At 33.6% G+C, this 26,054-nt stretch overlaps 1 protein-coding gene across 1 annotated transcript in view; it reads right to left on the bottom strand.

Annotated features, from left to right (window-relative positions):
* The window catches only part of LOC127831683 (high-affinity choline transporter 1-like), a 34,949-nt gene extending 11,100 nt beyond the window's left edge, over positions 1-23,849 (bottom strand). Inside the window, exons 1-5 of the mRNA XM_052356704.1 lie at positions 23,700-23,849; positions 17,738-17,970; positions 2,962-3,069; positions 2,416-2,571; positions 1,877-2,025 (exon numbers count right to left, since the gene is read on the bottom strand). Of these exons, the coding sequence (XP_052212664.1) occupies positions 1,877-2,025; positions 2,416-2,571; positions 2,962-3,069; positions 17,738-17,915 (591 nt within the window). The 5' untranslated portion in view covers positions 17,916-17,970; positions 23,700-23,849. The remainder of the gene's footprint in view (positions 1-1,876; positions 2,026-2,415; positions 2,572-2,961; positions 3,070-17,737; positions 17,971-23,699) is intronic.
* Between the last annotated feature and the right edge of the window lie 2,205 nt (positions 23,850-26,054).

Below are 26,054 nucleotides of genomic sequence, written 5' to 3'. Positions count from 1 at the left end.
TATTAAAATGTGTAGTAATTGCATACTATTAAGCTAGAACTGGAAGGTCGCGAGTTTGACCGCCACTGTGGGAGCCTTCTAAAGATCTCCCCTAAATACATCAAGTACTGGTTCTACCTAGAAAACCAACTCAATAGTATTTTAATAAATCTTTGGATTTCAATGCATTTGAGCTCAAATAAATAGGTATTAACAGATACAATTAAAAAAGACCAAATAATTTGGCATATTTTATTATCTCAAAAATTAAATTGCAATCTCACACAGTAACAAGTAATACAGAAAAAACAACAGCTTTCTATTAACTTCTACATATGCTTTGTTTATGTTCTAAATGTGACTACAACAATAAGAAATGTAAGAATAAGTCAGGTAGTTTCATGTGGCTTTAAATATGCAACACCAAGAAGATCATTGTTCAATTATTGTAACAAGCACACCAGCAAAATGAACATGATAAGAACAAGCTCTCCATTTATGGTGAAATTTACATTTTTATAAGATTTGGATTCCCTCTTATGACAGATAAAAGAATAGAGCTTGTGTCAATAAATCCAAGCACAGCCTTACTTCTATGAAATTGATTTCGTCCTAGCATCCATAGCATAAATGCCAAATGATGCATAGGGCGCCTTTTTCCATTAATAGACATCAATTCTTACTGACATTTTTTATGAGCTACAGAAGAACTTGATTAATAATAGGATGATACAGTGCACAAAATCTCAGAACCTTTATCTTGATATTATACGTATTTTTTAGATATTGGTAATAAGAAAAACAAGATTTAAACTAATTAAGCAATATTTAGCCGAGCCATTTGGATAAGTACAACTGGCAATCCCCAAATACCGGGTATGTATCATTTTATGGTATGTCATAAACAACATATTAATCAAGGCATTGACAGTTTGCACAAATATGCTGAAGTCTCTTACTTATTAAAATCCTTAGCATGTATTGTGTGGCCAGTATGGATATCGTCTATATCTGAGAACTTCAAGATAAATGGTAATCTTGTATGATTTTCAAGCTAATTAAAGTTTTACAAATGTTGATAGAGATGATCATATGATGAGGAAACAATTGAAATACAGATATTTTGCAACAAAATACCCCAATGTGTATACAAAGTTTCATGATAATATGCAAAGTTTCATTCAATTATCTTCAGTACTTTTTGAGAAATCGTAGGATTTAGTTTTAACTGACGGCAGAGAAAAATAAAAGATGGTTGGTAAACCTATAGACCCCTCCAGTGAAACCAATAAATGACCAATAATGTTTATCAACTTATATGATCAATGAAGTATCATGAAATGATATTTAACAAATACTTCACTTACTCTAAGCACACAGCTAGACACATATCTTTACTGTTCATGAGTATAATGAATCGCTCAATTATTTTATGACATTTATTGGACATCGAGATTTCAATGTAGGTTAAGCTACTATATATGCTCCTCCAGAAAGAGCATTCCTTTTCATTAAGGCATACTTATTCAATCCATTTAATAATGGAATATGGTCATGCATATTGCCTTGGTAATAAAGCTATTTATTGGACAAATGCGCAAGTCCTTTTCTAAATCTCTGTGTTTTAGTAGCATGTGACGCTGTTGTTGTTTTTTTTTATCATTGTAAACAGTATTTCAATCAAACACGGCACTAAGTGAACATAGGCACAATTTTTATGGCAAATTTAGTTTCCCAGAACTAAGGGCACGATTTACATAGACCAGCAAATAAAATACTGATTTGGACTGACGTGCAATGATTGTTTTGTTGTCTTCATGGCAACAGTTGTCTCAATCAAATTGTAAATAATACATAAATTATGGCATTATTTGTCATGTCAAGGTCAGTGACTCACCAAGCCTACAAATATACAGATGAGTTGCACGACGTCTGTGTACGCCACAGAGTACAGGCCCCCAAAGAGCGTGTAGAACACAGCGATGCAAGAGGAGATGATGATAGAGATCGTAGTGTCCAGCTCCAAGATCACTGACAATGTGGCACCTATAAACACCAGGGACTGCTATTCACAAACATCATAAGTAAGATCTTAACTTAAGCTGACGATAAGTGAACATTTCTGATTTATTCTTTCATTTTAAATTTTGCTTTTTATTATTTTACAATATAAATATGTCAACTTTCTTTGGCAATGTAACAAATCAACATCGATGCTGAAATAAATTTAACGCAAACACATTGGAAAATGATCTACACAGTACACAAATTCCTTTTTTTCCAAAACCAGACATAAACGAGTGTACATGTCCACGAAAAAGTCTGTTTTTTAACAATCAAATTTCACGCCAAGGAATATAAATTTATTTCAAAGTATATGATATTTTTCCAACCTAATAGCGTCGTCACACAAGTAATGTCCCAAGTGTTGCATACCAAGAGCTGATAGGATAGCTGCTGACCAGAAGACCTCGCCCAGCAGGGCCGGGATGTACAGCAACCCGCCCATACGCTCACCATACTTCTGGGAAAACGGGTTCAGCATTGTCACATATCCCTGCAATCGCATCTTCTTCGCAAAGAAGAAACCCCCTTAAAGTATTAATTTACTGTTAAAAGATCTTTTTCATTTAACAAGAACATTATAATAATTTTAAAGGTACTTGGCTTTACTATTATCAGCCTTTTTCTATGTTTATGTTATCAAGGGAGAAATTTATATAGTGCTAAATAACAGGAACGTGAAAAAGGTTTATAGTGCACTGGTGGCATAAATTGGAGCCTTCTTCTGGAAAAACTACCGGTAAACTGGATTTTCGTTAAGAAGAGACTTCCTTTAAACAAAAATACAATAAACGCGGAAAGTCGTCCCTGATTAGCCTGTGATGACTGCATTTGCTTATCATTGATGACACTTTGCAAACTTCAATTAAACCCCATTTTTCCAGAACAAGGCTCATTTTTTTTATCAAATCTTCTTACCAAAGATAAGGGACGCTGAATAGCCGAATGGTGCCTGACACCACACAAAGCCGTCCCCCAAAATGACCTCTGATGTTCCATTGATGAATCCTCCCCCCACCCAGGTAGCTGAAAACAAATGAGGATGGTTTGGGTATGTGTCACTTCATATGACATTTAGACTTTGAAAACAAATGAGGATGGTTTGTGTAGGTGTTATTCCATATGCTATTAAGACTTTGAAAACAAATAAGTATGGTTTGTGGTTTGTGTAGGTGTCTTTCCATATGACATTTAGACTTTGAAAACAAATGAGGATGGTGTGTGTAGGTTCCACTTCATATGACATTTAGACTTTGAAAACAAATGATGGTTTGTGTGGGTGTCACTCCATATGACATTAAGATTTTGAAGAAAAATGAGGATGGTTTGTGTAGGTGTCACTTCATATGACATTTAGACTTTGAAAACATATAAGTATGGTTTGTGGTTTGTGTAGGTGTCACTACATATGACATTTAGACTTTGAAAACATATAAGTATGGTTTGTGGTTTGTGTAGGTGTCACTACATATGACATTTAGACTTTTGAGAAACTTAAAAAAACTCAACGTAAGTTGTCATCGTTTTTGAGATAAACACGTGAGTGTGAAAGTACTGGTTTTTATAGTAAAAGACTTTGATACATGTATTACCAATGGTTGGAGTAAAACGTGATTATACATATATATGAATTAATTTTACATACACTTACAAGTAATAGAGTCAGGACAGTATCACCATGGGTTCAGCGTTGCTCCAAACTAGCCTGCACATACGCAGTTTTGTAAGGAGCTTCATGTCTGCTATGATGTCTCGCAAGGTATCGTGGTCTCATAAGCAGAAAGGGTAACTCCTGACCAGAATGCAAAAGTGCCCAGACTGGTCTGCAGCTACCCTGGCTGCAAATGGCATAAGACCCATTTTTGCATGGCATGGCTTGTTACGTTAATATTCAAGTTAATTCCAGTAGTGCTGGCTAGCTATGACATTATATATCACGAAAAGCTTATGAACATGTTTTCCTGATCAAGTATATGTACAAGTTAATGAGGAAGGTCAATCAGAAAATGAAGAATATATTGTCATCTCCCAATGCCCGCACTTTAGGTCAAACCTTTGAAAAACCTTGCATCCCCCCCAGAGTCAAGAATTATTAAATAATCTTGATGAAACATGGTGATACGATTTATTGTGATGGGTCACATTCTTCCAAAACTTTGTTCACCAGGTCAAATCTTTGAAAATCTTGTATACCATCCTAGAGGCCACTATTATGAATAAGTCTTGATTAAACTTAAGTCAGAAAGTTTTTTGCCAATATAAGACCATGTTTGAATTTGGGTCAAGTTGAGTCAACAAGAAGATCACCTGAGGTCAGATCTTCATCAATTGATGTCTGTGAACTCAGGTTAGCGCTCTTCATTGCATTCTGGTTTCTGAAATGTCACCCAGTGATTTAGTTTTGTACACATTGTGACCCAGTTTTAAACTCTGCTGTGATTTTTTGTATGATAAATGTTCAAAACAAGGTTCATGAAGATTGGATAACACTTGTGGTCTCTAGTGTGTTTATATGCTTTTTGGTACATTTGACACAATCACTTAGGTTTAAAATGCACATTCAATTTGGTAAAATCTCCCAGTAAGTTTCATTAAGATTGGGCAATGAAAATGCCTTCTAGAATGTCCACAAGGTTTATGTTGACAATGAGGGTCACAAAAAGAAAAAAAAAACATGGAGAAAGGAAATCAAAATAACACACAATGCTCATATTGTACTCAAGTGAGGTAAATAGGCTCATTTTAGATAATTTAATGGCAGTAATGCTAGCACTCTGTGTTGGATATTGGTTAACAAAACATCAAAATAAGCCGTCCTATGTCTGAATTTTAACGCGAGTTAGATGAATGTATCAATTACGTTTTTGCTTAAAGCCCCCACTAAAAGCCCCCACTAAAAGCCCCCACTCCCCGTAGTCTGCTAGTTAAATTTTCGCAAGTAAAACAAAGCGCAAGCGTCAATTATCAAAATGTACTCCCTGATTGTAACCACTAAGGTACTGATTTATTTTTTTATTACTTTGTTTGTTGATACGTTAGTCATTACCATCGATGGGGCAACATGTTTTTCTAACTAGTTGGCCGCGAAAATTGGCAGAACACAAAACGTAAAATCGTACGAATTATTCCATGGAAAAAGCATAATCTTTTTTTTTCAGGTTAATCTTATCCCGAAAATGTAACCAGATAACCGGCCATTTTGCTAAGTTAATTGGTAAATCTTTAGCATTTTTTTTTTCAAAGCAAATTCAAATAAAGTAAAATGTCTTTATTGGTGAAAAAAATTTAATGTGTCATATCCTTAATCAGGTGCTGATTGTCCGGTTGGAAAATGTAATCGGGTGCCAATTTTCCTGGTCAACACATTTACGAGAATCCAAATTGTATTGTAATGAAAAATAATGCAGGGAGCCATTTGTACGGGGTTTGGATAATGGAAATGATATTTAAGATTCCCTCATATGTTTAAGCAGATTTGTTTTAATTTTTAAACATTAATATTAAATCCAAAACAAACATTGCACTGTGTACTCAGCTGACACTGTACATTTTCTGTTCAGAATGGCTAGTAAATAGTTCCATTAATTGTTTAAACCCTTCATGCCCAGTGTGTGTATTATGTTTTTTAAGGTTGTATGTTAAACAGCCAACATGAAACGGATCGAAATTAATGAATTCAATTAATTTTTTAAGGATGATGATATGTGATTAAAAACTGATTTAAATAGTTTCTGTGCTTTTATGAGATTATTATGTTTGGTTGTTTGCATTTTACTAAATTTACTTATATATAAAATGTATTGTATCAATTTAAATATGTATTATTCATTGACATAGTCTTTTCTGATATACTTTTAATTTGCTGCATAGCTTGTAATGCAAACATAAATCATACAAACCTGTGCTGATGTTGTTTTATCCAAACCTTATTTAATTGGTTCAGAGTGTTGTCTGTATTGCAACATAATTGCATTAAAGGCTATTTGGAAATTTGCTTCACTTTAAACTGTCTTTCAATACCACTTATCCATTTACTATTACTTCATAGACTTGCTTATCCACACGCATTTATAAGAGCGCTGGTGGCGTTTAAAGGCTATTTGCAAGATACAGGGAAACAGTTCATTCTGATATAGTTTCTAAACCCTTGTAAGTGAATTTTTCTATGACCATTTTTAGAAAATACAAAAGAAAACAAATTGCGTTCTTAAACAATTATATTTCTTCTTTTGACAATCAGCCAACATTGATAAGAGGGCGAGGGCAAAGTCACGTGACTAGCAGAATTCCAGAACGAGGATGAACGTGTATCCATTTTTAATAGTTCCATGCAACGCATCTGATTTAAACTATTCACTCTTTTGAACATTCTGTGACGTAATGATATGTCAACAAAAGATGAGATTGTCATAATTATCAGTAATATATACTTCCCATTTTAATTGTCAATTCATGAAATAAATGTTCTTGATTGAAGTAATTGTTTCATTCAATTGTTTAAACACATTTTACGCTCTTCGTTTGAGCCTTTTTTATCGCGGTGTTTTATCAAAGATCAATCTATAATCTTGTTTATTGATAGATCTGTGGTTTTATTGCCCCTGTGTTCATCAAAAACACATTATCTCGTTGTGATCATATACTGTGCTAACAAATATTAAATAACAACAAGTTTTCATAAGCCACGGGCAGCAGATGCCTGGTCATAAAACATAATTTATGAAACCTACATGCAGACATGTCTTCTTCTGGTAGTAGTATTGCGTAATCATTTCTAGTACTAATTTAGCGCCAAATACTCAAATTCAAAGTAGGTTGCCATAATCTAAATACTTTATATAAGCCAGTATAATCATAATTATAAAGTGAATGACGGACATTCGTTCCTACGCTAAGTTTGACACAGGTGGACGTTCGTTCCTACGTTATTTTGACGATCCGGTTATTGGTACTTACACTATTTTATCGTGGTCAATACTGTCACATTTTATCCATATAAATATTACACTCTGGGCAATTTTTAACCTGACTTTTTTATATGTCATTATAAAACTGTGTCCTACATTTCATATTTGCATCATTTTTAATCAGGTTTAAGATTTTTTTGTGAGCATGAGAATGATAACATGAAAAAGTACATCGAATACGGAGTACACAAACACGAAGATCAGTAATAAGGGTGCAGGATCACGTGACTTTTTGGGGTTCCACTTTTTAACTTAAATGGATTTAACAAGACTGTAAGTGGTGCTTTATTTAAAATAACTTTTTTAAACAAGTTGTCGTAAGAATTTCAACTTGTACATAAAAGACAGACTTTAATGCTGCGTATGGCAATGTGAAATACATTAGAATTACTTAATTTAATAAGCATGTATTCTTGTTTCAAATTTTTATTTTTACTGCATACATTTTACACGGTTAATGACCGGTTATGTTTCACGCAACGTACAATTTTGTCACCGATTTCAGACGTATTTAAAGATTTATTCTTATACCTTAAGATATTGGCACTAACTGCAAGAATAACAGCCTTTTATTTACTATAGATTTTTTTAAATGTACTTCAATAACTTGAGATATTTGCAAAAATGAAGTTATTAACGATGTCATTCTGTCCGGCCCGTGTGTAAACCTCTGAAAACCCAGTTGATTCTGCACATTGGTAATTAGCGACCTTGCGGAAATCGGGGCGACTTTGACTGCAGTGCCACCGTATTGTAGACTTAGATATGTGTTTCTTATCCTATGAGCGACCCTCGAAGCATATCACAAGCTGACCATGTTGGTTTGTTAGAAGTTCCATGTTGGAAGTGAATTTGAGGGAGAGGCCCATTACTATATACATGTATGCATGTACATAATGATTTCACAGTTTTTTATTGGGTATAATTGTACAAACTCATGTCCGTATGTAAACATTATTTAGGAGCAGTGTCTGGGCGTAAAAAGTATGCAAGAAGGAATATCCGGACTCTGAAAATAATGTGGAAACGATTGTTCGGGTTGTCAAAATAAGGTTGGAACGAATGTTCAGGTAGTCAAAACAACGTATGAACAAATGTCTGCTTTGTAAAAATTAGCGCAGGAACGGTTGTCAGTGGGAACGAAAGTCGTGATCATATTAAAGCGCTAATATTATTCGTTTCTGTTAAATATTGTTTGATGCTGAACATTTAACGTATTAAGCTTGTATCGGTAAAAGAAAACTACTTAATTAAGTAGGTCCTAGTCCTGTAAAGAGTGTACGTCAGTGTACGGAACAACATATCAAATCAAACATTTTCGTATAGGTCCCTGATTTTCGTTGACCACGGGATTAAATAATGTTTCCGAAAAATACAAACATTAGATATTTATTATATATATTTGTAACTTAAAATCACTCACTCACTCACTCATTCAATCACAGACTCAGCGCTTCCACTACAAGTTGGATGTCCGGACTTCCAAGCCTTAAATTTGGACGTCCCAGACATAACTTTTGAAGTCCCACTTTTATTTAACAATTTTGATAGAACCCACCGTAGGCCTACCGAATAAGATATCGATGGATACAAATTTGTTACAAAGATCTAGAAATAAACATAGTATATTGATAGATCTTTGCATGTTTCAGCTATATTCACTACCCGATAATCAAGTAATATTATGATGTCTATTTGCACCAAAATACGGCCACAATTGACGATGAAGGTGTTAAAGAATTCCATTAACACAAACGTCCGCTATTTTACGCAAGTGCATATAAAGATTGAATTGTGGGTGGGGGAATTCCCAATAACATGCGTTAATCACGTGACGCATCTGATAGCATAGAACACTTTTCTTGTGTAGTAATAACGACAAATCAACCACTAATTTTAAAATGTTACATGTACCTCATTTCAGAAAAGTTTGCGAAAGTGGAAGCGTATTTCTGAGAATACCAACGCGGTTACCTAAGTTTTACCGAGTACACTTTATCCCTGATCGCGATATAACTTGTCGGGTCATTCATGCATGTATGTATCGTTTGGTACTCTCAAAACACATTATTTACTTACTGATTGCATTTTGTGTTAGGACTATTGGTATTACAAAACACATTAATCTTTTTTAAGTATTTTCAAATGCGTATAAATAAACGTATTATCCAAAATGATTTCCAGATTTCATTATTTACGGAAAGTTAAGAAAATTATAGCAAAAAACAACACAACATGCCTCATGTATTTTGTGTCAATATTTGCCTTGTTCACCCTCTAGAGACCGCATTTATTGTCCGAGCTTCATGAAATTTGCTCAGAACATTTGTGAGAATTTTTTTTTTGACCAGTTCGAAATTGGTTCTGTTTGGTTGAAAAACATGGCCGAAAGGGGCCTGGCTTGTTCTTCCTTATGTGGATTTAGTTAAACCTTGTTAACAATTTAGAGGCCACATTTATCGTCCGATCTTCATGAAATTTGGTTAGATGATTTGTACGAATGATATCGCAGACGAGTTCGAAAATGTTTCCGGTTGCTTGAAAAACATGACCGCCAGAGGGCAGGGCATTTTTCCTTAAATAGCTATAGTAAAACCTTGTTAACACTCTAGAGGCCATAATTATTGTACGATCTTAATGAAACTTGTTCAGAAGATTCATTCCAATGATATCTTCGATTTGTTTGAAAATGGCTCCGGTTTGTTGAACATCTTGGCTGCCAGGATGCGTGGAATTTATCCTTATATGCCAACATTAAAAACTTGTCAGAATTCTAAAAGTTACATTTATTGTTCACACTTCATGACAGTTTGTCTGAACATTTGTTCTAATTACATCTTGTGATGCACAGAGCAGGTCAGTTCCTTTGTATCGCAGGTGAGCGACTTTGGGTCCTTCAGGCCATCTTGTTTACAGCTTGTTTTAAAATGCGACTTTGGGACTTTCAGACTCTCGTGTTTACTGATTGTTTCAAAATAAATATTTTACTATTGCATTTCTTGCTGTAGTTACTTTTAAATGCGTGACAAAACATTTTTCTTCACTTTGTTAAGCATATTTCGTTCATGCCAATGTTGCAGCCCCAGCAATTGCAGGCACCTTGGTGCCTCTGTAGAAATATCAAAACTTTCATTGGAAACACCTCATCCTTAAATGAACAACTTCACAACTGAATTGTTTAAGCAGGCGGTCACTGGTGTATTGTTACATTATTATCAACATAATTTTACTTGACAGGAAAAGTAAACAATGGCTACAATTAACATAATTTAACATGACTTAATTAAAAATATCAATTTTGTTTGTTCTTAACATTAAGAGCACTTGCATTTTCAAAGTGATGTTAGTCCCATTTTGCAATTAATTGTTGACTACCTGTCAGTGCACATTGCCTTTAGTAATGCTTGATTGGTAATTGTCGGCTCGGGTACTACTTAAATGTATCCCTGGTACTCTTATGTATACTTAAATGTACCTTGGGTACGGAAAATATACTGAACGTACCTGGCAATTCTAGCGCTCAATCGGACGTTATCCTTTTTTAACAAATTCATTACATGTATTTTCATATTTATGTCAATATTCTATGAAGTGGCCTCTATATTAACGAAAGCATTACTCAAAAAAGCATGTGTATGCAGGTATAATTCAAAGAGAATTTTGTTTTGTATTCCGAAGCGTGTTTTACGACATCGGATTTTGGGCGGGAATACAACTCGGATGCAGTCTTAATTGGTCGGGTACGTGTAAGTATAATATCCGTACCCGGGGTACATCTTAGAATACTTAAGAGTATTAAATACATTTATTTCATTCATTAAAAAATAAAATACAATAAAAATATAATTTACTGTTTTTCATTGCTTTTCAATTTATAAAATGAAAGAAATTATATTTTTAATTTTATTTATTATAATCATATAGAAATTATTATGAGGAGATATTCATTGTAAACAGTTGTGTTCATAATTTGATTAAGATCTTTTAGCAAGGATGAAATATTGTTATATAGTTACATGTTTGATTAAGTACCGAAACAACATTTTGTTTAATATTGCAGTTGGAAAATCTGCCAGACTCAAAACACTATTTACTATCATTTGTGTTACCTTCTGTAAATCTGAACCGCGTGGTGTCATATTTGCAAACAGGCTGAACCACACTCCTACTCCATCAAATTGCAGAGGATTTAACAGTCATCTCGCAAAAAATGTTTACTCTGTCCTTTTTAGGTGCCGCCATTTCCTTCGCCGGTTGAAGTTTGATTATTTTACCAAGTAAAATGTTCTATTTTAAGATACGGGAATTCCAAATCGCGACAAAGGTGAATGGTTTCAAAATGACATAACTATGACATACATTTATAGAATTACATTATGCCACACATACCATTATGTAACCATCCCTTTTCTTTTCCGACTTGATACATTTACTGCTTTCCATTGAATACTTTACAGAAACACTCGTACCGAAATCGCACTTTATTCGATGCACATTACAACTGCTACTCTGCTCGTGACGTTTGAGCGATTTAGGTATTGTTGGTTGATCGCATAGACAAGGATTAAGTCCAATATAGAGTTAAAACAATGTGTTTAAAGTTTTAAAACACATAACAATCGAGTATTTGCATGAAACACATTGTCAAAATAGCAGCCATTTTGCTTTTGGGCAGTCACTAAAACGAATACATAAAACCGCCATTGTGTCACACCGGTCTTTACTGACCTGTGTGAATGCGCGCTAAGCATTGTGGGAAACGGACTTTTTTCCATCATGGCGTTGGTAAACATAATAAACACGGAAGTGAAAAATGGTAATTAATTATTATCAAAAACAGGCCCCATCAAACCGGGCCAGCTGTAATATATAGTTGGATGCAGTTTGTGCTTCATACGGAGCCACTTGTCATGTCAGTCTATTGTTTGTAAGAATCACTAAACACGTAACTTAGACTAACTAAACATGTTGCAAGACTGTATCTTCGAAATAGTTAATAAATCTAAATCATAAATAAATATTTATAATTAAATACCTGCTGAAATTTGAGAACGTAAACGATTTAAAATAAACGCTGTGAACATTGCAAGGAATCTTACATGTAGGCCTAATGTGTGAGAGGATTAGTCAGGGATAAAATAAAATGGAGTTCGAAGGATCTAACATTTTGAGGAAGACGTCATGGTATCTTGGACATTTGGCACTTTCATATATTTATTTAGTAGATACTGAAAATGCTGAATGTGCTAATTGCAACATCAAAGACAAGCAGGTGAGATTTTTACAGCTTTTTTTTCTTGACATAATATTGTATGTTTTCCATTTAATTTATATGCCAGTGTTTTTTTTCACCATTTTGGGAATGGTTTCCGGTCATTTCCCCCCCCCCCAAGACGTTTCCTCCCCAAGACGTTTCCCCGCAAAGACAATTCCTCCCCAGACGTTTCCCCCCCATTTTAGTTTTAGTGCAGATGTTCCCCCCCCCCCAATAAATTTATAATTGTTCGGTTGAAGTACAATCTTTGTTTATTATCAAAATTATTATTTTGTTTATGAAGTCTTTAATTAACTTTTAATATCTATGAAGCAGCTTGTATGGTTTTTTGGTTTTAGAATTGTTTTTTGGAGGGTTTAACTGTGTAGTGATTGCATGTAAATCATTAGTAAGTGCATGTTGGTGTACTAGTGGAATACATGGAATATCCTCAAAATCTTACTGAGTATCTTATACATGTTGCTCAACACAAATGCAACCAAGAATAATGTGTAATCAAGACCCGTTTTGAATACACGATTAACACCTTATTTCAGTTTGAGTGAACCTGGGCAGGGTTGTGCAAATGCAGTGTTTGTTGTTTTTTATCCAATTAAATATGGTCAATTGGTGAAATGAAAATGGTAAAATCAAATTAAAATTAATTTCGACACTGTTTTCCTTGTAACAGATAAATATGATAAATAAATATTTACTTTGTAACTGTCAACATTTTTTTCATGCATTCATATGTTTATTATCAAATTATTGGATGTCACTGATATTTTATTTTTTACTAATAACTCATTTAGACTAAATAAAACAGAATTGAACTTTCCGTGCACATTATTTCATTATTAATAATATAATTTATTAGCAAATGTAATAAAAACTTATTGATATAAGAAACACAAAACACAATTACCCGTTTTTATTAAATGAATTTGTGGAATTTAAGGAAAAATTAATAACTTTATGAATTAAAAAAAAAAAGGTAAATTTAAAGCAATTTATTAATAATAATTAAAACAGTGATAAACTACATAAAAATGTTTTTGTATGATAATGTACTAATCTCATCTTATGAATGACTATCCCCCTTCAAAGATGTCATCTAATCTCATCAATGATGATTAATGGGCCTGTATATTGCACCATAAGTACCCCTTTATACAATAGCTGTTATCTTGTTATATACACTTGCTAATCCAATTAACGCTTGTATATTGCACCATAAGTGCCTGATATATTGTTCAATGGTAGGTGTGTGTTGTTACTTAATATTAGTGAAAACATAACTTTCCTATTATTTGCCTGGTTCTGAAAATATTTTCATCGTTGAGTTTCCTTTAATTTTTAAAGAATATTTTTGAGAGGTAACACCTGAGTACTACAAATCAATGTAAAATGTTCATACTAGCTGTATTGGGACATTATAATTTAAATGTTACAAAACAATTTTATTTACTTGTCTAAAAATAAATATCACAATATGATATTTATTTAGTCAAAATAATTTGTGTTTCAGTTAAAACTTGGATATAGTTATTATTCTTCATTAAAAATCACAACTATTCCACTTTAAATGACCATCAAAGCTGTGTTTTTACTCAATTTTTCAAGGATCTCAATAAATGAAAGAAAAAATTCAGGTACTTATAAAAACAATTCTAATTAGATCTATTTAATTGGTAAAATTTGTTTGAGGCTTCCCTAAAAACAACCATAATAAATCATTTCACTGATCTATTGATATATCTATTTAATAGGCAGAATGACAGACAGAACTAGTGTGGTTTCTAGGGTCATAAATCTGGTCCCTAAGCCTTAATTGGTAATAATATGCATGCAGTGTTATGTCTCTGAAAGTGACAATGAAGCAAATCTGCCCTTAGGCTATTTCATTTCACTCACACAAAAAGAGATAACTTGCTATTAATTTAAAAGTTACTTCTAACTTGTCCCCTTTCTGTATTAAGAGGGTTTTCATATTTTAAAGTTCAATTGGTCTTCAAAAGAATAAGCGATCAAAGTTCTTGATTTTGCCAACAAATAATGTTTACCAATTGTGGGTCTACTCTACTTTCTTTTAATAATTATTTCTAATTATGTTTTTTTTTAATTTTTATATCAATGGAAAATGAAATATTTTTTCAATATTTTGTTTAAAAGTACTTAAAGAAATCCAGGCGAGAATACATGACAAGTAAGGGTTGTGTCAAGAAGGTGCCATTTAAGGCCCTATTATCAGTTTTGGATGCCCTAACCTGTATAGGTGAGAAGACTGTGAGAAGACTGGGGACGTGGGGCATGAGGAACAACTAATACACAGTAATTGACAGGTTCGTGTTGAATCAAGCACAGAATTTTCTGAGCATTCATGATTCATTAGAATTGAAAAAAAAAAAACAATCAACCAGAAAAATCCAGTTGACCAACTTTGACTTATTTGCATGAACAGGTATAAAATAGTGGGTATTAATAGCTTAAGACATTATTGGCAACATGTCTGTTTAATTTATATTATCAATATTGTTAATTAAGCATGGAATATTAATCAAAATTGGGGGTAAAGTTCAATCGACCAGTATTGACCAGTAATGACAAATTTGGGAGTATTGACCGGGGCGGTTTTAACCAGTAAAAACCGCCGGTTAAAACCGGGGGCGGTCGATTGGTGCCAACCCTGGGTGTACTAAAGGAATACTAGAGGAATACATGGGATATTCTCGAAATCTTACACATGTTGTTTTTAATATAATTAAATAGGATCAATTGATGAATTAATTCAGTTTGTGTAAACTTGGGCTGGGTTGTGGAACTATAGTTATTTGTTGTTATACAATTAAATAGGGTACTATGTAACTGTCAAAAAAACATATGCATTCACACGCATATAATCCAATTATTGGATGTCACTGATAATTTCAATTTAACTAGTAGCTAATAAAGACTAATTAAAACAGAATGGGACTTTCCTCGCAAAGTATTTCATTATTAATAATATAATACTATAATTAGCTAATGTAATCAAAACATATTGATATTTTAATAATTTAACTCAATGATATTAATAATATTAAAATTTTCCCCAAAAAACTAGGGCAGGAAGATAGGAAGGATTTTTTTTGGAAAATCAACAGTGTTGTCAGTGTAAAATATTTGCAAAGCTTCTTCTGAGTTTGAACTTCAGTTTTGCATTTTGTGACCTGCAACATATTCTATTCTTCTTTATTTTACTATGGTAAGTCATTAAAGTGTTATTTATTTTTCAACTATATAATGTGCTAATCTCATATAATGAATTACTACCCCATTTAAAAATGACACCTAATCTAAATTCATTAATACAATAGTTATAATTGTTTTATTGTAATTTGTAACATACTATTCCACTAAAAATGACCATCATAGAACATCAATGCCGTGCTTTTACTAAGTTTTCAATGATTTCAATTATTTAAAGAAATAAATTTATCAGGCACTTATAAAAAAATATATAATAAGGGTGTCAAAATTTAACAAACTGAACAAGTCAATTTGAACTTCTCTTGCAATGCAAATGGAGCCACTTGAAATATCAAATTGTTCCCATACTAGTCGGCAATATAACTATGACATTGTGTCTTTTCAAAACATGCATCAGACACACCTTCTGAAACTTTTTAAGCGGTTTTGAAAACGCTATTTCATTGCAAACTTTCGTCAATAAAGGATACATGTTGTTATACAACCGAAAGTGAAAGTTCTGTTTTTAAAAAAATGAATAAAGAGCGAAATAGTTGAAAACTAACGAAAATTATAATTGATACTAACATAAGACCGTAAGACTGAACAAAATAATACTTAACTTTTAAATCATAACATGAATGTTTACTTATAAAGCAAATTCTTCATTCATCCGCGGACTTCTTTGTGTCGTAGTCATAAATGCCTCCAAATGGAGGTGCGTGATGCGTCTAAGTATAGAGGTGACAATAACGTAGTGACGTCACCATCTATGTATAGAATGTAAAACCGCAGACAATAAAGAAAAGGTTGGAGGTTATATTACACTTATTACCATAGCGTCCATAATAAAACTGACACATTTCAAAGCATTTGTATTGTACGGTGTCATAGTCACCTCATTCACTCCTCTTTTTTAAAATTGCACTCCTCTTTTTTCTATCTCGTGGCCACGGCTTAGTAACTCGTGTCCACAGTTAGCTATGCCGTGGCCACGAGATAGAAAAAAGAGGAGTGCAAAACTAAATAAAAGAGGAGGGCAATTAAAAAAAAGAGTAGTGCATTAAATAAAGGAATGGTGCATTAAACAAAAGAGAAGAGAATTTTGAGATCTCGAGATCTCGTTGCGACGAGTTACTAAGTCGTGGCCACGAGATAAAAAAAGAGGAGTGCAGTTTAAAAAAAGAGGAGTTAATGTCACCTCTATGCCACCGTAGTATTGCCTTTTCGGCGTATTAATTAATTCGGACCTGGTATCATTTTGAAGATGGATCTGTCCTCTTCAAATAATTGCAATAAAAAAAAACCGTCTCGCAGCTAACAGTGCATTTTTCAACGTTACCTACCGGTTTATTGTAAATTGTCTGCGTGCCCCGTATGCGTTTAAGAGAGATCCTCATGTTTACAAAATTGTTTCACGAATGAAATTCGTTGTATTTTCTAACAACGTTTTTTCACTCAAAATGGTATTATAAAAATTAACTAAATATATGTTTAGAAAAACTCTTAGAAGACAATCTTAGAGAAAAGTGTTCAAGTAAAAAAATGTTAGAATTAGAATATGCAATGTTAAATACAATACATTTTTCGTCTGCCCAAATTCTGATACGTCACACCGGTGTCGTTTTCACAACCGCGATACATTTTTTTCAATTTGTGGTAAAACTAAAGACTATTTGCCTCGCAAATAGTCTCAAAAGGCCAGTTACTATCACCTGATAATAAAGGACTAGTTAATTGGCATATAATAAATAGGGCCCATCTCTTAAAGTGACTCCCTCTTTCCATCCCATTTTATTGTGACAAGTATTAAAAATACATCAGAAAATAAGACAACTTATCTTCCACAATCAGAAATCCACAAGTTAAAGTTTCCATGAAATGATAGGTTTAAAAAGCAAACAAGAAACTTCATTTCGACAAATATATAAGATTACACAGTATTAAGAATAATAAAGCGCCTCTAAAGATTATTTTGTTGCTTTCAATCTTGACCAAGATCTTAGGAAAAATCCTCAAATTTAAGCAATGACTTTTAACCATTTGGATCCATTTTTTTTTCTACAATAGTTGGAAAGTGGAAAAGATTTAATTGCTTGATGTCAAACTTGCTGGACACTAGGGCATAACTACATATGGAAACTAGGGAAGACTTGTATTCAGGTATCTATATTCCAATAATAATATAATTATTAAGACAAGCTCAACATCACATTCCAGGGAGCCATACATCACTTAGACTCACCTGTCATCGTGAAGACTCCCACCAGAAGCCCGATATTCCTGCCCGCGAGCATGACATTCTCAGAGTTAGCGTCCTTGCCAGTCTGATTCTTGGTCTTTCTTCCCGCCCATATTCCAACAGCGAGAATAAGCAGGTAGAAGATGATTATAGAAACAAGACCAGGTATGTTTATGGCCATGGTGGCTGATGTCCGTTACCAATTGTTGCTGCTGTAGTGACTTAATATCATCAACCTGAAAACAAACAAGTAATAACATTTTTTTTAATTTTTTTTATCCTGTTCATTTAATCACACTCTCATTTATGTTTATCATTTTAAACTAAATAAATTGTTCCCCAGCTGAACATAATCTGTTACCAGATTAATTAAACTTGCCTGAGCGACTCACTTACAGTAGTGTTAAGATAAAATATCATGTATTCATTAGCGGTTAATCAACTTAAAACATTACTATGATGCCATCACATTTTTGTGACGATACACTATATTTAATATTGGAAAGGTGGCTGACCCTTATTAGGCATGTTTTCATTGAATTGTTCAAGTGCACTGCCCTCAAATCTTCAGTAAGGATTTTGCAAGTGTTTTTTAAACTATTGTTCAGACCATAGAGTTTTGGATGACTAAGACATGTATACATTTTGTTGTACAAATGATGCACAGAAAATAATGGGGAGAAGAAAACATGGCAATGGCACTTAAAACAGACCTCAAATCGTTAACATATAAATCCATTTTAATTAAAATACGTGTGTAATCCTAACTATGTTTGCAGTTAAGCTACCAAACTGGGTCCCTTTTAAAGCTTACTATATCTTAAGTATAATCAGACAAAGTTGTGATCATTTAAGGGCCATTAGTCTGAAGTGACGCCTAGCGCTGCCTGAAAACCCAACCTCCCATACGCCACATACGTTCTTATAAAATGCATATTTGTTTAAAAGGCCATATAAAAACTAATTGCTTTCCTGAAATTTATTTCGCCTAATATTCCTGAAACTTAATATTTCCAAAACAGTCTTACTTGATAACTCATTATTCAACAAATCTAAGAATTTAACTGACCGATTGAAAATACCTTAATGAGGAATTTCAATTACTTTTTGATTATTTTAACATTGAAATATCACAAGACGAAATTACAAAGGCATGTACAACTTTAAAAAATGGACAATCTGCTGGTCCTGATAACGTTTTAAAAGAGTTTCTTAAACACAGTGTTAGAAATGAACACTTTCTGATGGTATTATATTAATTTCTTAATATTTTTTGCGTTAACTATTTTTATAGTATCTGCCCACGTATAGTGAGCTTCAAATGGAAGCAGGAAGATGGAACCAGCCTGAGTAGACACCGTTTTAAATAGAAAATGCAAACACTGTAACGATCTTAATGACGAGCTTCATTTTTATGTATATTCATTAATTTTGCTAGAAGAACACAAACATTATCAAGTTTATTGACCCCTTACAGATTAACAATGAAAAAAGTGAAATATATCTATTTTCGTTTTTAAAGCTTTTAAAGGGGCTTTTCACAGATTTTGGCATTTTTTTAACTTATTCATTAAATGCTTTATATTGATAAATGTAAACATTGGATCGTAAAAGCTCCATTAAAAAATCAAGAATAAAATTACAAAAAGAACATTGCCCGGAACAGGTTTCGAACCAGTGACCCCTGGAGTCCAGCGGGAGTCCTGAAGTAAAAACGCTTTAGCCTAATGAGCTATTCCGCCGAGTACACATACAAAACGTATTTTATACCTTATAAAAGCAATCTTCGTAGTTTCACAAAAATTAACGACAAAAACAGAACTCTCCAAATTATTCAATCGTTTCGCGTTGCAACGCTTTATAATTTTTAGGTTTTAAAATCGTCAAAAGATGCATATAATGGCTATATTAGAGCATGTTAAATGTTCAGTATTACTGTTTCCTCACAAATATCATAACCTAAACGAAAATTTGCGAATCTGAAACAACTTTTTTCAATTTTGTCAATTTACCAAAGCGTGAAAAGATCCCTTTAAATTGAGAGCTGACTTATATTATCAATCATTATTCTCCATGTACTCACATGTATTTATCTATTTTATATAAAAATACAAAATACGATCAAGTGTATACAAATTTATTATATTAAGACTTTCATCTTGGATCAGGTTGTATACAAATGTTTATATAAAGACTTTCATAAAGGTTTTGTTAAAAATTATGTACGTCATTGACCATCTGTATATATATTTTGTTGTAATATGTGTGTTCTCACGGATTAAAATACCGTTAATGTGTTTGCGATATGGGCGGGCCGAGCATGCATGCTAGTTTATTTTGAAAAAATATTTTTGTGTATGCTGTCAAAACAGGCAAAAGAAGTATAGTTTTGTTATAGAGGGTAGAGCAAAAGTGTCTTATCTTTTAAATAAATGTGTTTCTTTTAAACAAATGTATAAAACACTCAATTACACATGCATTAATATATTTTACACATTGAAATATAACAAAAACATATTTTAATAACTTTGTATTCAAATATATAGTTTAAATAGAGTAAAATTATATTGTATTCTAATACTTTTAAACTGGTAAGTAAAGAAATACATTTTTACAGTTTTTGAAATTTATTGTTTATATAAATTTGTCCATTTTTTAAAAATCTTTATTGGTGTATTTTACTATTGTTTAGAAAATGTTGCTTTTGCATGTTTTTGTCATTAAAGGGGTCGTCAACCAGATTTCACGAAAAAACAAGAGTTTTAAAATACCGTAATACAGTTTTACTGGGTATGTGTACCAGGTAAGTACCAGTTAACTATAAATAACGCAAGAAGATTGATCATCATCGTCACGTGGTAAACCCAGGAATGCAATGTGCATGCGTAGTGAATTGCATATATTATATATGTAAAATCATCAATTAATTTGCGTTATTGATAGTGTGTATATCGTTATGTCCCCTATTTTCCCTATGTATTTTCGATATCGCGAAATGTTATTACCGAATATACTGAAAATATTTTTTTTCAAGTAATGTAATATACCAGTCGTGCTATTTTAATCAATATAAACTAATAATTGTAAAAAAGTACGTTTTTTTTAGAACTTTTCTGTTTTCGTAAATCAGGTTGATGGCCCCTTTAAAAAAATGTTGCTTTCAAAATACTTGGCAGTTTGAAAGTTTGATCTCAAAAGAAATGTCAGCGCACAAAAGGATGTCAAATTTCTAAACGGCTATATTCATCGCAGCAGTTAGTAAATATATTCATGCCTAACGGGTTTCTGGTAGATATGGTTTATCTTTGTATACTAGTCATCGTATCAATTTTACTCGAAGGCATTGTTTACAATGTTTGTACTGTTTATGCCTGTTTCCCGTTTTTGTTTACCGGACAATGAATTACGCTGCTGTTTTGGAGCAGTGCATCATGTGGATTCGGTCGCAATTGTTTGCGCATTTAGATTCAGCAACGGATAATCATTAAACGATGATATAAGAAGTTTATTTGAAACAACTTATCAACAAACGTTGATATAGAAACTTCACATAATGCAATAAATATTTAATATGCCATAATCTACTGCATTAATATGTTTGCTTGTATCGTTCTTGCGCACCCATTTTTGGTTTCGCAAAATTAGTAGCATTTTAAACTGAAAGGTAATTTAATATTGTTCAACTATCAATATGTTCAAAACTTTTCTGAATAAAACCAGTGCTCAAGCACTCGCATAACTTCAGGCCTAAACAATAAAGGTGGGCTACTTGCAGTAATTGCAAGCCAGGTTTGAAAGGCCAGTATGATTTGTAGTGTTTGTGTTGCACTATATGGAAAGTCGACTGGTACCAGCATGGTAAGAATAGGCTTGAACTAGCATGTTTTCACAATCCATGTACTAGTTCCTAAATTGGTTGCGTATGGAAACGGTGGTGCCTTTTCCCTACGTGGATACTAAATGGATTCCCAAATGATGGTTAAAGATTGGCGATGGTATATATTCCCTACCAATGATCTTTAAAGATTGGCGATGGTATATATTCCCTACCAATGATGGTTAAAGATTGGCGATGGTATATATTCCCTACCAATGATGGTTAAAGATTGGCGATGGTATATATTCCCTACCAATGATGTTTAAAGATTGGCGATGGTATATATTCCCTACCAATGATGGTTAAAGATTGGCGATGGTATATATTCCCTACCAACATACTGATCCTAGTAAGTATAGGCTCACGCGTGTATAAATTAACTGGAATACAAATGCTTGGGATAGGCTCAGGAAGATACAGTTTCACTACATGTGTACTGGACCAGGTAAGCAAGAGCTCTTGCTGATATGTTCCAATTATCAAGGTGCTAGACTGGTTAACACATTGCTATTTATCAAATGCAAACGTTCGTTGCATCCAATAAGTTCCATATCAAAAGGAGTAATCGATATAGTCATAAGTCCGTTATCTAAATTGGCTACAAAAAGGTTCCGCAACTATTAAACATGTATTGCTACAAGTAAATGTTATTTCACAATGAGCCATACAGATTTACGTTGGTTAATGGTTCAAGTGCAAACATTGTTTGACTAAATAATTTAAATTATGCAGTGCAAAAATATGGATATTTAAAAAAAAAAAAAAATATTATCTTCAACGAATAATAACTATTATGATGAAACACTACAGGTGTTGGAAATTAAATCGAACTTTAAGATGAATTTGTAATTATTATTTAATCCTAATGGTGTACAACCCATCCGTACAAGTGTTTCTCTGAAATGCAATTGCAAAACAATTCGGAAGATCATATATTTGAAAATGAAAATGGTTTTCTAGCATAATATAAAACATATCGCACAACCAAAACTAAATCATTACAGTTAAATGCCCACTTAATGTATAGATACAATCATTGATATATACATCACGCAGCACTTCTTTAATGCGTATAGTTTCGGTCGATAATAATAATACATAAGTTGAAGCTTCTGATGTTGCTACTAATGGTGATGATACTGATTCTGATGACGATGGCGGTGATGATGATGATGATGATGATGATGATGATGATGATGATGATGATGATGATGATGATGATGATGATGATGATGATGATGATGATGATGATGATGATGATGATGTTGATGATGATAATGATGGTGATGGTGATGATGATGATGGTGATGATGATGATGATGATGATGATGATGATGATGATGATGATGATGATGATGATGATGATGATGATGATGATGATGACGATGACGATGATGATGATGATGATGATGATGATGATGATGATGATGATGATGATGATGATGATGATGATGATGATGATGATGATGATGATGATCATGATGATGATGATGATGATGATGATGATGATGATGATGATGATGATGATGATGATGATGATGATGATCATGATCATGATCATGATCATGATGAAAATGATCATGATGATCATGATGATGACGACGACGATGAGGATGATGATGATGAGATGGAGGAGGAGGACGCTGATGATGATTTTATTTTTTATGAATACGAAAATGATGATGAAAACGAAGGCGATGATAATAAGGTTGATTAAAATTCAATTTTAACAGCCGAACCTTTATGGCATGTTGAACAGGAACACTAATATTGCGTCAAGCTCTTACCCTAACCCAAACTCCACACATTCTCTCCGCACAAAACAGAGATTTTGTTAAACAACAGCAACATGTCCAAATTGAGTATCTTATTTAATCTTCATATTCGGCTGCAGATTTAAACACCTCAGAGATCTAATGTTAGAGACTGTCATTATCGCGTAAAATCAACGGACGCATTTTAAAAATATGAAAGTCACATCAATACAAGTCTTTAAAAACACATTATCATTTAAAAAATTATTTCAGTAAGATAACTTAATTGTAATAAAAGTATAACTAATGATAACAATTTAGTGAACAAGCTTACCTGGACGTTTCTTTTATCGAAATAATCTCGCACTAAGCCAACAATCCTTTAAAATGTACGAACATACATATTAGCTGAAGTATTCAAACGGAGCAAGACAGTACAGAAACATTGCATAATCAAGAACATCGCGTGTTCGTGTCTAGTTATCAACAGTTCTGAAAAGCGAATGCGTTGTTAACCTGCCGATTGTGTTACAATTGACAGCGTAGCAAGAAGGCGTAACGAAAATTATTAGGAACATACACTTGGAAAATTTTGTAGCTCAACACGTATTCAAATCAATATTGCTCCCTTATTTTCGAACGGATTTTGTTGAAATTTGAACTCAAACTAATTAAATACATATATTAAACTTCATGTAAATTTAATTGAAAATGATCAAAATTAAAATATCAAACATTACTCATTTTAAAAAAAATTGAAAAAGTAAAATTCTTAAAATCGAACATCGTAAAATAATAATGTGAAAAGTAAAACGCAATATAGAGTAAAAAAACAACAGATATACATACAGTTAGACACACACAGACAGATATACAAACATACATACATACAGATAAAAGGACAGAAAAACATATTGACAGGCAGACAAACAAACATACAGACATACACACATTAAGACTTACTGACATACAGACACACAGACAAACCAACAGACATACATACAAAAATACATACAGACAGACATACACACACATTGACATACATTAAGACACGGAGACGGACAGACGGACAGGCAGACAGGCAGACATGCAGACATACAGACAGACAGACAGACAGACAGACAGACAGACAGACAGACAGACAGACAGACAGACAGACAGACAGACAGACAGACAGACAGACAGACAGACAGACAGACAGACAGACAGACAGACAGACAGACGGACGGACGGACGGACGGACGGACAGACAGACAGACAGATAGATAGACAGACAGACAGAAAGACAGACAGACAGACAGACAGACAGACAGACAGACAGACTTATATGGCTACATATGGTTATTGTAAAACCTTGTTAACAATCTAGTGGCCACATTTATTGTTCCATCTTCTTGAAAGATGTTCGATTAACTTTTAACGACTATGCAGCAAAGCGTGTATAGCCCAGGGTTGCCAGATAATTTACATACCTTACTTGCATACATTACGTTAACCCTTAGATTTTATGTAGTGTCACTTTAAAATTCAGGGTTGCTCATGCGTTGGCGTTTAGGTATTTAAAATGGTTTTGGAAATATATCTTTATATCTCGAGGAAATATAGATGTGTTATGAGTGTTTACAAAATTAAATCTTCAAATCTTTGAGTGGGTGATAGGATTTTATTTTAACGAGCTTGTACGGAATCCGGATAGGGCCAAGTTGAGTGTCGCGTGTCGACCTTCAAGGTCGACACACGACATTCAAGCGACATTCTCTCGACGCTCTCTCGACGCTCGACAAATCAGTTGACAGTCAATATTTGAGTGTCGCATATCGCGCTGGGTTTTAGAAAAAAAAATTCGCAGAAAATCTTGACTGTCGATTGATTTGTCGCGCGTCGTATTGAGCGTCGAGAGAATGTCGTGTGTCGACCTTCGCGCGCGACACTCGACATTCTCGCGACATTCTCTCGACGCACGACAAATCAGTCGACAGTCAATATGATATATCGCGAGAATGTCGCCTGTCGACCTAAAACCAAACGATATTCTCTCGACGCACGACATTCTTTCGACGCTCGCTACGATATATCAAGCCAATATCGCGCAATTGTCGCTTGTCGACCTAAAAACCCCTAGGTCGACACACGACATTCTCTCGACGCTCTCTCGACGCTCGACAAATCAGTCGACAGTCAATATTTGAGTGTCGTATATCGCGCTTGGTTTTAGAAAAAAACATCGCTGAAAATCTTGACTGTCGACTGATTTGTCGCGAGTCGTATTGAGCGTCGAGAGAATGTCGCGAGAATGTCGTGTGTCGACCTTCGAGCGCGACACTCGACATTTTCGCGACATTCTCTCGACGCACGACAAATCAGTCGACAGTCAATATGATATATCGCGAGAATGTCGCCTGTCAACCTAAAATCACTGTCGACCGATGTGTAGGAATTAAACCGAGAGGGCGTAGCCCGAGTGGTTTGATAACAAGCATCGGAACGACATACCGTTGGTTATTACCGCAATAACCAACTATTACCCGTCTATTATTTCGATTCTTACACGATTTAATTAAAAAGTTATCCGCGATATAAAGGTTATAAATGAGAATTATATTAATCGAACGTCCTCCACTTTTCCGCGAAACGTGACGTCACCACAACAACTAAAATCAAATGACGTCGTCTTCATTCATAAACAGTG

The sequence above is a fragment of the Dreissena polymorpha genome, chromosome 5 (assembly GCF_020536995.1).
Source record: "Dreissena polymorpha isolate Duluth1 chromosome 5, UMN_Dpol_1.0, whole genome shotgun sequence".
Classification (NCBI taxonomy): domain Eukaryota; kingdom Metazoa; phylum Mollusca; class Bivalvia; order Myida; family Dreissenidae; genus Dreissena; species Dreissena polymorpha.
Note: the sequence above shows the minus strand (reverse complement) of the source record. Positions and strands in the feature narration are given on the sequence as shown.